We start from the raw sequence: 16,804 nt of genomic DNA, 5'->3' as shown, positions 1-16,804 counted from the left end.
CCCATATATATTCAGCCGTATTTGTGATATTGAATTGGAGTTGTCTCCAATTCCCATCATATTGAACAGCTATTTAGCAGTTAGCTACAATTTTCTTCAGTAGAGAACAGCTGTGTCTATTGCATGTGGCCAGTGAAATAGCTTGGAATTTTGTTAATTATGTATTGATAACAAGGTTCCAAATCTCTTTCTTTTCTACGTAAACTCAATTAAAAGATCTTGGATGGAAAAAAGCACATAGGGAGAAGCAAAACAAATTGCATAATCATTTTTTTCCTGACTCAGGTGATATTCAGTTGTTTTCTTTGGGACTGAATAGGAATTTGGCATCTTCCACACTTTTCTGTCATTTTCTCTGGAGATCATAGTGAGTCATCCATATGCCATGAACCAATAATGTTTTCCTAATCAGTATCATGAAATGATTAACATGATTGCTAGTTTTAACACATTTCTTTTGAAAATAATGGATTGGCCTGCAAACATTCTAGAGAAGTAGATATTTCAAGGGTGACTGCCAAAAAGGGGGCTCATGCCTTGGAAGCAAGTAGAATTGCATAACTTTAAAAATAATGTTGTACTATAATTCCCAGAATTGCTCAGTCAGCATAAACAGAATACATTCTGGAAGCTTTGGTCCCAGAAAGTAATTTTGCCAAGCTCTGTAAAATTGTGACTACATCAAAATTGTTGACAACTTTAATGACATTGCTTCCTCTTCTCAACTGATGTCTTTAAAAAAAACCCCAGGAAGAACACTGGCTACTGAAATCTTCAGTTCTCCATGTTTAATTGCCTGGTCATTGGCATGAGGCCATCTGCTTTGATGGCCAGGTGATGTCTGTTAACTAAACTAAGTGTGGGTATTGATGCAGAATACAGTTGGCTTAATTCAACTTATCCCAAAGTAGGTTCCAGTAACTTGAACTGCTTAAAAATGATACATTTGGATGCATTGTCAAAGGCTTTCATGGCTTGAATCACTGGGTTGCTGTGAAAAGGTCCAGGGTGGAAGAAAGAACTCTTGTCTGTTTGAAGCAAGTGTGAATGTTGCAATTAATCACCTTGCTTAGCATTGAAAAGCCTTGCAGCTTCAAGGCCGGGGAATCCAAGGACTCATTTGGATTTGGGAAAAATTATTTCAGTTCAGATTACTTTTAAACTACATTTTGTATGCATTCAACCTGAAATATCTGCTAAGTCAACCCTATAAGCAGAGTCTCTTTCAACTCATAAAAGAGACATTTTGGCAACTCTGGTTGATCAAATCCATTCAGTATGCAAACATACAAGTATGCAAACATGGATCATACCTTGTATTTTCCATTTGCATTTGAAATCCATAATGTTAGAGGTTTACTCGGGCAGGGTTTCTGTACCACCCACATGTTTCTTTTAAACTTGATGCAACTAAAATTATGTTTTCTCTCCATGAGAAAGATTTTGTACAAAACCAAGAAGGGACTGTTAAACAGTTGGACCTGAATCTGATAGTCTGCTGAACTCTGACTTTATTCTTTTGTGCTGAAGAAGACTGCAGAGTTCTCGACAGCAGGGTGCACAACATATGGTGCGCTAAATAAACTCCTTCCATAGATGAGACCTTGTGAGATATTTGCCAATTGTATTTCTAAATTTGAAGGAATGCACAAAACTTCTCACATTAGAACTTTCTGGGGAATCTTGGAAATTAAATGGAAACTTTCTATTTTACGATTTTGGAAAACAAAAATAAAATATTTTAATTGGCTTATAAGAATCCGATAATGGGAAAAGTGTTGATTTTTAAAAGAAATCCATTGTAGTCTCATTTGATAAGGGCAGTGCTGCTTATTTCAGAAGGGTAAACTTCCAATATAAAAATAGGTTGTTACACTTTATAGTGAGAATACTCTTCCCATTTTGATGTTCTTCCCACCTCTTTTAAAAGTTCTGTCTGTGTTGGAGTGATGCAAACACTCTATCCTATCATTCAAACAGTTTCATGGATGTGGTTCTGAGCTATAGAGGAGTTTGATCAGATATTGATGGGTGGAGTTAGGACAATATGGGTGGAGACAATGGGGAAATTGCCATTGCTCAGTTCCAGCCAGGCAGATTCTTCTTCCTATCCCCACCCCTGAACTTCATTTCTTCTTTTTTACGTTCTCTAAATTTTTTGTCGACCTGTCTCTATTCATTGTAGAATCTCCCACTGTCAACAGGGTGCAGAGATAGGGTTGAGTAGCATTACATATTTCCCCTTGCTATCTATCAAGGAAGGAAAAATGTTGGTTTGTGTTTTGTTTTTGTTTTTTTTTGGTCTCTTTAAGTGAGAGTTCTGAAGAAATCAAAACAAGAAATTGAAGGTGCAGATCTATCCATTTTCCTTGAGCAGGCTTGATACTGGCAAAAACAGTTACTTAGAGAGAGCAAACAAAAATGGCCCAAACCATGCCTCCCTGAAGAAAAGTCTTAGGCCTCATCTATGCACTATGGCTATATAACACAGTTTATGGATGAAAAGGCAGATCTGGCCTGCATTACCGAAACTTGGCTGGACGAGCTGGGGGGTATCAATCTTACCCAGCTATGTCCTCCAGGCTACGGAGTGCATCAACAGGCCAGGCTTGGGGGTCAGGGAGGTGTTGTAGCAGTGGTCTATCAGAATTCCATCCCCCTGACCAGATGCCCCATTTCTCAATCGTCTGGGTTTGAGTGTGTCCACCTGAGGTTGGGGACCCAGGACAGTTTTGGGATTCTGCTTGTGTACTGTCCACCCCGCGACACAGCAGTCTCCCTGCCTGAGCTTGCAGAGGTGGTCTCTAGCTTGGTGTTGGTCTCTCAACGACTGGTTGTCCTGGGGGACTTCAACATCCACGCAGAGGCCCCCTTATCTGGTGCGGCTCAGGATTTCATGGTTGTCATGACGACCATGGGACTGTCCCAAGTGATATCTGGCCCCACTCATCAGGCTGGACACACCCTAGACCTAGTAAGGAACCCCCTCGGATCCTAGACCAGTGTCTGGCCACTGTAATGGGTTGGATGAGGGCCAAAAAGTTGAAGCTTAATCCTGATAAGACAGAGGTCCTCCAGGTCAGTCGTTCGACCAATAGGGTAGGGTTGCATAGGGTAGCAACCTGTACTTGACGGGGTTGCACTCCCCCTGAAGGCACAGGTCCACAGTTTGGGGGTCCTCCTGGATTCATCGTTGTCGCTTGATGCTCAGGTGTTGGCAGTGGCCGGGAGGGCCTTTGCACAATTAAAACTTGTGCACCAACTGTGACCGTACCTCAAGAAGTCTGGCTTGACCACAGTGGTCCACGCTCTAGTTACCTCAAGGATGGACTACTGTAACGCACTCTATGTGTGGCTTCCCTTGAAGACGTTCCGGAAATTCCAGTTGGTACAACGGTCGGCAGCCAAGTTACTAACTGGAGCTGCTTACAGGGAGCTGTCAACCCCCCTGTTCAAGCAGCTCCACTGGCTGCCAATAATATTCCAAGCCCAATTCAAGGTGCAGGTTATTACCTATAAAGCTCTAAACGGTTCGGGACCTGCCTATCTTCATGACCGCGTTGTCCCCTATGAACCAACTCGATCTCTAAGATCCTCTGGGGAGGCCCTCCTCTCACTTCTATCTTCCTCACAGTTATGACTGGTGGGGACAAGAGAGAGGGCCTTCTCGGCCGTGGCCCCCCGGCTCTGGAACTCCCTCCCCAGGGAGATTAGGTTGGCGCCCTCTCTATCCTCCTTCAGGAAACAGCTGAAGACCTGGATGTTTAGGTTGGCCTTTGGTGAGACAGTCACTGGATGACCAGCCTCAGTTGGCACTATAACTCTATCCTGAATTTTATTAGGTCCCTTTTATTCTGGTATTTAAAGTGATGATGTTATTTTATATTGCTGCTGCAGTCCCCCACCAATGAAGTTGACTGAATTGTACTTGGTGGTTGATTTATTTACTGCTGTATTAACTCTTGTTTTATTGTCTTACTGTGTTTTACTATTTTTTTGTATATTGTTTAATGTATTTATGCTGTTGTTTTTGTAAATTGTGCTAGTTGGGCCTTACCCCATGTGAGAGATGGTGGTGGGGTATAAATAAAGTTTTATTATTACATTATTATTATATTGCAGTTTATGAAACTGCATTATATGGCAGTATAGACTCATACAATGCAGTTTAATGCAGTTAAACTGCATTATGAAATTGCATTTTATGGCATCGTAGATGTGAATTGTGATGTCTTAATACATTGCTCTCAATGCACCACTGTTGCTTGTTCTCACCCTCTAGACCTCATTGGAAGTTCTCTGTTCTTATACTAATGTGTAAAAATTAACAATGCTACTTGCAGTTTCTGGCTAAGAAAATGCCATACAGGCTCTTATATGGAATATAATGTGAAAGAGGAGCAACAGTAGTTTTTGATTGCAGCATTTTCTATTTTCCTGGTTGTATGAAGTCCCATAGTCTTATAGAAGTATAGTCTAATTTTAAGGAATGTTTTTATCTGAGTGAAACACAGCTATATCTAAATACTGGCCTATTTTTAAGGTAAGTATGGACTTGATGCAATCCTTTACAGCTTGCCACTTTATCAATATTTCCACTACAAACAATTGCTGGTTTCAATACTTTCATCCATGATTTGTTATCATTGCAATTCCGAAATATGAAAAAGCAACTTCTTTGAAGGCTTGAGACGTAACAGCTCTTTGAAGAGTTCCAATTTCACGTTGACAATAGCTTTCTGAAAATGATTTAACGTGCAATCTTATGTCTATTCAGAAATATGTTTATTTTGATACGGTTTACTTCCATATACGTGTGTAAGTTTAGGATTGCAGCCTTCGAAATTATGCTGCAATACTTTTTTTGCAGCATAACAATACCACTATGACAAGACTAGTAACCTTTTTATCCAGAAATTTCTGTCCTTTGGAGAAGAGAAGATTCCTAAGAGAAATGTGAGCAGCCTTACTACACAATTTTATTGTCGAAATTATCCAGTCATGAATATAAAAAGAATTCCATACTTCAAAACAAAAAAAGCAAGTCAGCTGGACAAGAGGGTCTTTAAGCAGATGTTCGATTGGCATCTTTCAGGCGTGCTGTGGTTGTGTATTTCTGCATGGCAGGGAATTGGACTAAAAGGTGGTCCTTTCAGCCCCTTCCAATTCTAATATTATGTGACTTGTAATGCAGATTTTAGATAGTGGTCAGATATTAACAGATATTTTCTTTTGCTACCATAGATTGGAGAAATGAATGGCTGGTACCTAACAGATTTACCTGCTCGTGCTAGAGTTGCTCCTCAACAGGACAAATTTGATGGAGTGGAACAGCTTAGTGTCAACAACATTGCTGCAAGGACTTTTCTACCACAGATTTATTATTGGAGTGCACCTCGTCCTTATTTGGGTAACAAGGTAAGTGTAGATGGTCTTTACCTGGGTATTAATTTCATTTATTAATAACACAGTTGGAATTTCTCATTATTTGACTAGCTATTTGGACAATAAAACTGTTTATTGAAAGCATCTGTGTTGGCATACTGAATATCCCATTGAGGCCCAAAGCAAAGGGTAAGTAGACTAAGCAAAGTTCCCTGGCTCTCAAAGCTTCCTGGCAACTTCTGGTATCAGGTGCTCAGCAAGCAATTATAATTTGCAATATTATTTCTAGGATGAAATGGTGCTTTGGGTGCATTACATGTAGGGCCACTTTCTTTTTTCAAGCAACTTTATCTCTCTTACTGCACCTTTACATTGTGCTGCTCCTTGCTCACTTTGTCTAAACATATGCTGGTAGGTGATCAGATGTTCAAGAGATGTGTAAAAAACTATGTGACGCATGTATGATGCTTGAGTGCAAGGTGTTGTGCTCTGTGGCTTCCAAAAGGATCTGTCACAAAAATTGATTACAAGCATTATTTAAACCCAAATATTTAACACACTAACTCTGCTACTATGTCTCTGTGTGTGTGTGTGTGTGTGTATACACACACACACACACACACACAAACACTATAGTTTCATTCATAGTTGTAAACAAAAATAAATAAAAGCAGGTAGTTAATAGTTGTAATATTCTTCAGCTTAAAATATAAACATTCTTGTCCATCTGGTAATTAGGCTATCACTTATATAATTCCTCTCTTATCCCATCTCAAATATCTAAGTAGTAAGGACATAAATCAGGGAATATCCTTATTCTCAGTCTAGAGCAGGGGTGTTCAATCTTTTGGCTTCCTTGAGCCACATTGGAAGAAGAAGAATTGTCTTGGATCGCACACCACTGGAAAAACTGAAGCCATACATGTGTGCAAATAGCGAGAACATATGGCATGGCTTGATGCTGTGTCTAGTACATAATACACACTTGAAATCTTTTCAGAATTCATTTCACATGGCATTGCAACAGAGTTCTCTTGCTCTTTATTTTAAGTAGTTGATTGTATAAGTTTTTCATTTCTTCTGGTTGAACTGTTTGCAATTATAATGCAAATTACAGAAAACACTCCAAAATTTATGGACTTAACATTCTCTGATTATTCTATTCAGAGCCGTCCTTAGGTAATTTTTGAGAGTAGGCAATAAGAATTTTGGCACCCCTACCCCCGAATTTTGGCACCCCCCCCCAAACCAGGGGGGCTGAGCAGCAGGGAGGGGAGGGGTCTGCAAAGCACCGAGGAACGAGAAGGAAAGCGTTCCACAGCGCTATGCAGACCAGAGAAGTTGGCACCGCTTCTCTGGTCTGCAAAGCACCGAGAAACGGCTCCTTCTTGCCTGGCAAGAAGGAAGCCGTTTCTTGGAGTTTTGCAGACCAGAGAAGCAGTGCCCACTTCTCTGGTTTGCAAAGTGCTGAGAAACGCCTCCCTGGCAAGAAGGAAGCCCTTCCTCGGCGTTTTGCAGACCAGAGAAGTGGGCGCCACTTCTCTGCTCTGCAGAGTGCCGAGAAATGCCTTCCTGATGAAAAGGAAGTCATTCGGCGCTTTGCAGATGAGAGAAGCGGGCGCAGCTTCTCTGGTCTGCAAAGCGCGGAACGCCTTCCTAACGGAGCCAGGATTTGCCTGTGGCGCCCCCAACAAAATGGCGCCAGAGGCAAGTGCCTAGATTGCCTGGTGGGTGAACCGCCTCTGATTCTATTCCATTGTCATCTACAAAGTTTGCACTCAAGAACCGCACAATCAAGTTATGAAAAAAAAATCTTAATATATCAAGTAAGTTTGCGATTTTATGTTGGGACGCGTTCATAACTTTCCTGGGCCACATGCGGCCTATGGGCCACAGGTTTGAGGTTTCAAACCAGAGGTTTCAAATTGTCTGCCAATGCTTGGGACAATGCTATAAGCTCATCTGAAGAACCCAAAGAGGGCTGTGTAGTCTGAGCAGACTTTTGCTGGTGTGGTAGTTGATTAAGGACTTTTGAACTCCTGTGTACTTCTGCTTGTTACTCATGACATACATTAACACAATTTTGTATAAGCTATTATTAAACAGGAGCCTCATGGGTGCTCACTTCCCAGTAAAAGGGAAACAAGGACTAACTACCCCTCAGAAGATCAGGAATTGGTCACTTCAGAAAGGCAGGAAGTAAAGAAACAAAGAGAGGAAACAAAAGGGCAGTTTTGCCTTAATAGTTCCATCTCAGTAATCGCTTTACAAATGTTGATACCTCTTTGCTTCCAACAGCAGCTACATTAAAACATATATACAATTTGTTGTGCTGCTAAAATATTGAGCGTCTATTACAGCAGAAATGTACAGTCCTGAGTTTCTTTCTTTCTTGTATCTTCTTGGTTATTTTGTGGTTTATTTGAAAGTCCAGGAACATTTCCCAAGATAACATCTCAAGGTTTCTCTAGATTAGCTTTTTCCTCTTGGCTAGAAATCACTATGACAGAAGGTAAGTGAGCAAGTAAAGATTAAACTGCATTTCCCCACAATAATATGGGCAAGTTGTTCAGCGCTATAGATCGCTAAGGAGACCCCAGTCCATACAGCATGAACAAAATTGCATAGGTTTGATGCCTTAGGTAATCTGTGTTTATGGCACATCATTTGTGGATCTCTCCCCCACCCCAATTCCTTCTTAGGCAGCAAAGTAATAGAAATAATATGCTCAGTTTGTGTTGACATGGTAGACACCCCCCTCCCCATGCATGGAAGGGCTTTGGTTTAATGTCACACATCTCTGTGTGAAAGAAACAATTTGCCTTAATAACCAAACCATATAAATTTTTGATACTAAGTAATACTAAAAGCTCTCACAAATTACCATAGTACATCTTAAATGTCATGTTGCATGAAGTAAATTATAGGCATCATGGAGTACTACTTAGCTGAGGTGATCTACTGTATTGCTATAGAAATGAAATATTGCAGGTTATTATTTGTAAACACAAAAATACTTCTCTAAATAGCTAAAACTGGATAAAACCAGCCTTTTCTGATTGTTTTTCTTCCATGCTATGATTACAATCATTTCCATTGTATATGTGGTTTTCTGAGATTTACTGACCAAAGTGACACAGAGTAGGGTTTCAAGTATATAATAACTTGTGATCTTGGTGTTCATTTACCTCCTGTGGTGCCATGTCATCTACAGTGAGAAATTCCAAGCCTTTACATTCAATCCCTAATTATGCAGCTGGACTCACAACTTCTCTGCTGCTGCTCAGTCGTTTAGTCGTCTCCGACTCTTCGTGACCTCATGGACCAGTCCACACCAGAGCTCCTTGTCGGCCGTCACCACCCCCACTTCCTTCAAGGTCAAGCCAGTCACTTCAAGGATACCGTCCATCCATCTCACCCTTGGTCAGTCTCTCTTCTTTTTTCCTTCCATTTTCCCCAGCATCGTGATCTTTTCCAAGCTTTCCTGTCTCCTCATGATGTGGCCAAAATATTTCAGCTTTGCCTCTAATATCCTTCCCTCCAGTGAGCAGCCGGGCATTATTTCCTGGAGAATGGACTGGTTGGATCTTCTTGGATTTTCCTCCAGCACCAGAGTTCAAAAGCATCTATCTTCCTTCGCTCAGCCTTCCTTATGGTCCAGCTCTCGCATCCATAGGTTACTATGGGGAATACCATTGCTTTGACTATGCGGACCTTCGTTGCCAGTGTGATGTCTCTGCTCTTCACTATTTTGTCAAGATTGGCCATTGCTCTCCTCCCAAGAAGTAAACGTCTTCTGATTTCCTGGCTAAAGTCTGCATCTGCAGTGATCTTTGCGCCTAGAAATATAAAGTCTGTCACTGCCTCCACGTTTTCTTCCTCTATTTGCCAGTTATCAATAGGTGTAGTTGACATGATCTTGGTTTTCTTGACGTTTAACTGCAACCCAGCTTTTGCACTTTCTTCTTTCACGTTGATAATAAGGTTCCACAGCTCTTCCTCACTTTCGGCCATCAGAGTGGTATCATCTGCATACCTAAGGTTGTTAATGTTTCTTCCAGCAATTTTAACTCCGGCCTTGGATTCCTCAAGCCCCGCATGCCGCATTTCAAGCAAACAATATTTAAGATAATTTAAATCATAAAACAAATCTCAGTCTCGTACATATTTATAAAATCTCTGATACCATGGAAATATTTTATCATGATTATACCAGGTTGAAGCACTTACTTTTTCAAATATTATCTTAATATGGATGCACAAGATGCAGCCATGATTCAAAGAGTCCAGTCAAGCTGAGTCACTTTCTTGACTTTCCAAAACCAATGTTAATTTTTGCTGTGTTGTAAGTGGATTTCGTAAATTTATGAGGCACTCAAGGTGAAATCTCTTTCTATGCATGTGTTCCATCTGTCACTTTTTGTTGCAGATCACTTTGAAGTGGAAAATGTCTGCAACTTTTAGCTCATAAATCTTATAAGATATCACAGTTGGGAATCTTTTTAGACTATCAATTAATGACCAGTTTCCAAATGACTACTGTCTTGTTTGCTGGAAAAGCATATTTGAAAGCTGCGTTCAAAAATTATTTAAATGTTCTGCAGTCCCTTGAAGCTTTGGGCCAATGGAACACACTTTAAAGTCTCTTCCCAAAAGTCTTCGAGTTTTTGTTTGTTTGTTTCTGCTTATGTAATTTTCAGAACCAAACTCCCAGTGCTATTATCAACTAGTATCCAATATTTTATTTTGGAGCAGAGTTCTGGAGGATGTATTGTTCTCCCAGGGATTTTTGGATGAGTTGGATTATCTAAAACCTAGCTCTGTTTTGAGCTTTGATTATGAGATAAAGACAGCTTGGTGGATGACTTACACAAGGAACTAGACAGTAGAAATGTATTCCTGGTGATTCTGCTGGAATTTTTTAAAGGTTTTGATACCATCAACCATGGTATCCTTCTGGGTCAACTCTCTAAGACAGGACTTGGATGCACTGTTATGCAGTGGTGCCTCTTGTAGAGACAAATTCAGAAGGTGATGCCGAGGGACTCCTGTTTGATGTTCTGACTCTTGGCTTGTGGGGATCCCCTGTGGTTCCGTTTTGTCCCCCATTTTGCATGAAAATCCTGGAAGACTTTATCCAGCAAATCTACAAAGGAAGGCTTTCTTTAGCTCCTCGCTTTGTGGCAATATGATAGAGAATCTTCTTAGTGGCAGCTCCCACCATGTGAAATATCCTTCAGTGAGAGGCTAGGCTGGTCCTCTCTTTGCTTTCCTTCATTGGTAGGCAAGGACCTGTCATGGCTAGTACCAATGAGGAGCTGGAGGAATACAGAGCAAAAACAGGTTCAGCCAGAGACTGAAGAGGCCACTACTTTGGAACAGGAATAATAGCAACCCCAAGTGAACAATGAAAGAACTTACCAGTCCTCTGGACTCACAGCAAGGGTAAGATTGAGACTTTGAGTTAAGACACCAGAGATTAAGTATTCTGGATGGGCTACAATTAAGGACAGGTAGGATTCAAGTGCAGAGATCTAATTGTTTGGTTGAGAAGAGGACCAACAGGTGGAAGCACTTGAGAGGTCTGCACAAATAGCTGAAGTCTGAAACACCAAGCAATGTCAGTTTTTGAGCTATGGTCTTGAGAATTTTGTCTTGTGCCATGAACCCTTGAAGGATGGACTTTACCTTGGATATTGAATCATGGATTGTGGAATATTCCTGGAAACTGTGTTGGTGACATAACTTGGTTTTGGAATACTGGAGTAGACTTCCCTCTTGTCTCCTCCTTGCTTGGCTGATTGATTAGTGTGTTGACCTTGGACTGCCCATGGACTACATTTGTGTGCTTGGCTGCTTTGTAGAAATCAGCTGGGCAGGACTCTTGACAGGATCGTCTGTTTATGCAACTAGGGAAGTTTCTTTTTTTTTTTTAGGATAATTTATTTTATTGGGTTTTTTAAAAAAAAATTATTAGTTTTCTTAAAATACATCCATGCATCAATACCTTCAATACTCTTATATTTCACTCTTAATTCATTGCATCAACTATATAAATATATATATCTTGTATGCTGTTTCTTTTCACCTTTGTCCCCCCCCCCCCCCCCCCGAGCCATTTTGATTTACATTCTCTTCCCAAAATACCATTTCTTCTTGTGGAGGTAATTTTCCATCTACTTCTTTTAAACCCTTTTCAATAAATTTTCCCCAAACCTCGTCAAAGTCATTTTCCTTCATACCCCTTTCCCAACTCTTAATCTACATGTTAACTTATCTTAAATTGTAATTTCCATAGTTCTTGATACCATTCTTCTATTTGTATGTTTATTTTACCTTTCCAGTTCCTTGCTATCAACAGCCTTGCTGCAGTTAACATATTATTTAATGCATCCTTCTGTTTTTTTCAAATTATTGACATTATATAATGACAACAATGCAATACTTCCACTTTTTCCTATCTTCTTATCCATTATAGCTTCTATTTCTCTAAATACCTTCCCCCAAAATACATTTACATATTTACATTGCACCACATGTATATATGTACCCACCTCCTGGCAACCTCTCCAACAATTTTTGTAGCATTTTTATTAATGTTTGCTATCTTTACTGGTGTTAAGTACCATTTCCAAACCAGTTTATAATAATTTTCTTTAACACGTATCAATAGGTTCCTTAAATGTCTTTGATTCCATAACAGTATATAATCCATTTCCCTTATCCTAATCCCTAAATCTTCCTCCCATATCTCTCTTAATAATGTATCCTTTAATTCCCCCCCCCTTGATTTCAATTAATATCTTATACAATTTACTGGTTATTCCTTTCATCCTATGGTGTACTCCCATTGCACTTTCCTTTTGTATCACTTGTTCAAATTGTGTAGGATTGCCTCCTTCCCCATTATTTTTTATCCAGTTCTTGGACCATTGTTCTAGCTGTAAGCATTGGAACCATGAGAATTTTATCTCTAAATTCTCTCAGTATAGTTTCTTTCTTCCTGTCCGCTTTTATCCAATCTCCAGTTTTGTCTATATTCTCAATTTTTTATCCAGTGTATTTTTTAGATTTTTTGGGAATTTCCTATCCATTATTATTGGCGTTAATGTTGAGCTCTCTGACAATAATACTTTCTTGTATCTATTCCAAATTTCTAGCACGTTTCTCAATATTGGGTTTTTTACTCCCTTAATTTCTTTCCTTTTTAAATCCTTAAAAAATATGTTCCAAATTTTTTCCTCTACTTCCTTTGAACCTTCCTCCAACCATTCCAAGTCATCCTTATTTGTCACCCCTTCTATAACTAGTCTCATCCTGTTTGCTTCATAGTATTTTTTAATGTTGGGGAGTGCAAGACCTCCTACCTTCTGTGACCTATACCAAAGTTGTTTACTTAACCTGTTTTTCTTGTTGCTATTGCAATATTTGTTAATGATTTGTTGCCATTCGTTTAATTCCTCTTCTGAAATTTGTAGTGGTACCATTCTAATGTTTCTTATTTTTTAATGTATGTTTTTTTTAATTGCTATTGTATGTAGTGTTTTTAATTGTTTCCAAAAACTTTTATTGGGAGTAACATGGGATCCCACTCTAGGAGAAAGGTAGCATACAAGTGTAATAAAATAAAATAAATAATAATGCATATGGGATAGATATATAGATATACAGTAGAGTCTCACTTATCCAACACTCGCTTATCTAACATTCTGGATTATCCAATGCATTTTTGTAGTCAATGTTTTCAATATATCATGATATTTTGGTGCTAAATTCGTAAATACAGTAATCACAACATAACATTACTGTGTATTGAACTACTTTTTCTGTTAAATTTGTTGCATAACATGATGTTTTGGTGCTTAATTTGTAAAATCATAACCTAATTTGATGTTTAATAGGTTTTTCCTTAATCTCTCCTTATTATCCAAGATATTCGCTTATCCAAAATTCTGCCGGCCCGTTTATGTTGGATAAGTGAGACTCTACTGTATATGGTAAAAAAATTAGAAATGGTTTCAAACCTTTTGGGGTTTTATTATTTGAAGATTGCTTTGTGTATCCAAGAAAAAATACTTAGGCTTCACGGACACCCTTTCCTCACATGTCACTTAGACCTGATCTAAAAGAGTGAATTATATATAAGATCTGAATGCCTTAGGTCCATAGGAGCTGGAAGAGAAGTTCTCTTTGCCCCAGGCAGGACATTTCCCAGCTTTATTGTGTCTACCTCCTGCCCCACCAATGAGATGAGGATAGTTGAAGTTAAAAGAACCAGTGTGAGACAGAATATCATTCTTGGACTGGCTGTTGTCAGATCATACAATGCTTCAGATTTCTCACAGGAGCCATTTCCTTGTTTGCTAGAAAAGGAGAATTCTGTTGTAGGTCATAGTTTGATGAGGTTCAACATTTTCCCAGAGGTTTGACTCAGATATTTATTAAGGTGCAAAAAAGTTTGAGATCAGTTTGTCAAGGCAAAATAACAATACCTATACAGAATAGACACACTGTGTGCGCATGTGAATAAATTGTATATTTTCTCAGATAGCTTATGGGGCCTTTAATAATATGCTTGATTTGTTGTTTTTCTTTTTAATGCACATTTTAAAATATACTTTTAGTTCTAGTGATAGTTTAATTATATTTAAAACTTTGTATGATGTGTTGTTTTAACTGTACCTGTTTTAACTTTCTGCAAGCTAGCTTGAGTCTTAGGACTGGGAAGAAGATGGCATAAAATGAATATTATAATAACATCTGGTATAAGAATTTATAGACTAATATAGTCTACTCAATCAATTGCAATTGATAAAGTGGTCTATGGTCCATGAAGGTTTTTGCTATATAAAACAGGGGGCACAGCTGCACTGACACTATAATGTAGCTTGGAACTGTTGCTCGTGACTAGATTTCACACCTGGAGCTAGTTTAAGATGAGGAAGGTGGTTACTTTAAACATGGCACGAAGCATCAAGCCAGTGTGTATAGTTTTGGGTAATGTTTTTTTTGGGGGGGGGGGATTTTCTGCAGAAGTGCTTATTAGCGTACCAGAAGCATACAGATTTTTTAAAGAGAAAGTGACAGTTAAGAGCAGAGCTATTCAATTACCACTCCCAGGGGGCTTAATTTAGGGTTACCTGCAACTTTTCAATGAACTGTATCCCCTGTAATGAGTGCTGAAGGATGCATTGGTGGTGTGCATTCTGTGGCCACTGCAGTTTCAAGCTGTCATGAAGCCACATTATACCATCAATGAAGATGAGGCCTTAATAGAACTAAAGGCGTTGGAAGACTTTTCATTTTATTGCTGTGTCATGGCTATCTTAACTGCAAATAATAGGTGATTATGGATGACTCTGTGCTTTTCTGGTGAGTTTCTGCAGTGGAAAAAATATATGTGCTTTTGTTTTACACAACAGTTCTATATCCATCAGGAAATGTAGACATTGCAGGCAGCAGATATTTTTAATAGTTATTTATGGATCCAGTTTCAATGGGTGGTGAATCTACTTTGGATTTTAATCTGGACCTTTAAAGAGCTTTCCAAGGTGATGGACTCTATCCACAAAATAGGTTCCACATCTTGACTAAAATCAGGAATAGATTCATCACCCCACATACGTCAGAGACACCTTTCACTACCAGAACTGGTAATGGGGCTTATAGGCACATAATTTTGCAGAAAATGTATAGGTGTGGAGGACAGATGAAAGTGTTTGCTCTTTCACCAGCTTCCTCCAGTGACAACATGAAAAGATGTAACATGTTTAGAATGATTATCTAGTTGTTTGTAGTTTTGGTCTTATCTGTTGTGTGTAAATTACATTTACAGGTAGAAATTTTTTAAGTGTTTAAAAACTTACATAAGTTCAAATGGGGGAAAGTATGTAGTTTCAGTTCCCACCCACTCACCCCCAATTTACTTTCACTTTTCCTGCAGATTATCTCTGGCAGTGCAGTTGAAGGTGCTAATTGGATTAAATGGAACTTTTCCAGTAAGGCTAGAGGATATTCTACAGTAATAGACTGCTAAGTACCTCTGAGACTGTGACAATTGAGCAGACATCTAGATACCAATCAGAAATCAATCCAACCATCTCATGGGATAGGTATAGCGTTTGTATGTATGTGTGAGTGTGGATATTGCCAGAACAAATGGAGAATGTTCAGGCAGGCCTATTATAAAGGAAAAGAAAATAATGCTTCACCAAAAATAACTGTAAATATATTCAGCAGGGCAAAACAAAACAATCTTCAGCGCCTAGTCATGCATGCCGCCGTTCTTGTTGCTGTCGCTCCTGTCGATCATGAATGGTGAGGTAATGGCCCCGTGATTCAGGAAACTGCTGAATTGTATACTCCTGCTTCAGTTCGAGAGATGGGTTCATTTATCATCATAATAAGCTATTACCACTGATAGGTCACAACTCAATGAGGAGACAGTCAGTCTAATTGGTTCAACTCTGTCAGCTTTCAGTTTGCCTCAAGGAGATGAGCAGTACTTTTCAGGTAATATTCAATTGCCCAACAAACTGCTTGCTTAATAATTCATTACACTGCAAATTGTGAAGGAGCAGCATAGGGGATTTAACTGGCTGTCCTCCATGTTCCAGTCTATTGACAAATCTGACTTTCCATCTTTTTCTTTCCTCTGGACCTGGTGGAAGCCTATAGAAAAAGTTAATATGACTTTTGCAGTCCAGTTATTTGCTGTATTTTCTGTTAATCTCCTACTCTGGTATGTTTCTTTTTTAAAGGAATTAGCTGTCATTAACTAGTGCCTCATTGGCAAACCTGGTTTTCTTTCATATCTCATCTTTTCCTGAAAGTGTCACACATGACTGCAAAAGCTAAATGGATTCTTTCAACAAAATGCTGCATCCTGGATTGTATTCTAGGGATTAATCAAGTGACATAGACTTATGCAGGCAACTTCAACTATAAAGTAATGACACATTTGAGAATATAAAGCTCTCCAAGGAGTTAAAATGCACTTTGCACTCTTAGTTGGATGGTCGGCAATCATGTAAAACGTTAAACCATTTCTGTGATTTTGAAAGCTTTATTCTTGCTGTTTAATTTTTTCTAAAAGCATTTTTCAGATAACAATTTAAATCAAAATTACCATTTTACATTGCCATTGCTTTGACTTTATCTTATTGACAGTTCTCTGAATATTCAGTTGGTACCAACTTCTCAATAAAAAGCTGATTTAAAAAACTGAATCCCATGGCTGTATAAAATACATTATTCCTTTTTGTTGAAACTAGAAATTGAAGAAAGGAATGTCTGTTCAATTATGCTGGGAGACACATATTACATTGCATATATACATATGGTTCTTAACATATTATAACAAACACTTTCAGCATTATATCTCATATTTTGACTTGTTACTTGTTACTGTAATTACTGT

At 38.8% G+C, this 16,804-nt stretch overlaps 1 protein-coding gene across 1 annotated transcript in view; it reads left to right on the top strand.

Annotated features, from left to right (window-relative positions):
• The window catches only part of lama2 (laminin subunit alpha 2), a 630,991-nt gene that overhangs the window by 265,447 nt on the left and 348,740 nt on the right, over positions 1-16,804 (top strand). The window contains 1 exon segment of the mRNA XM_062978830.1: positions 5,245-5,418. Within this exon segment, the coding sequence (XP_062834900.1) occupies positions 5,245-5,418 (174 nt within the window).

This window comes from Anolis carolinensis, chromosome 1, assembly GCF_035594765.1.
Source record: "Anolis carolinensis isolate JA03-04 chromosome 1, rAnoCar3.1.pri, whole genome shotgun sequence".
Lineage (NCBI taxonomy): Eukaryota > Metazoa > Chordata > Lepidosauria > Squamata > Dactyloidae > Anolis > Anolis carolinensis.
Note: the sequence above shows the minus strand (reverse complement) of the source record. Positions and strands in the feature narration are given on the sequence as shown.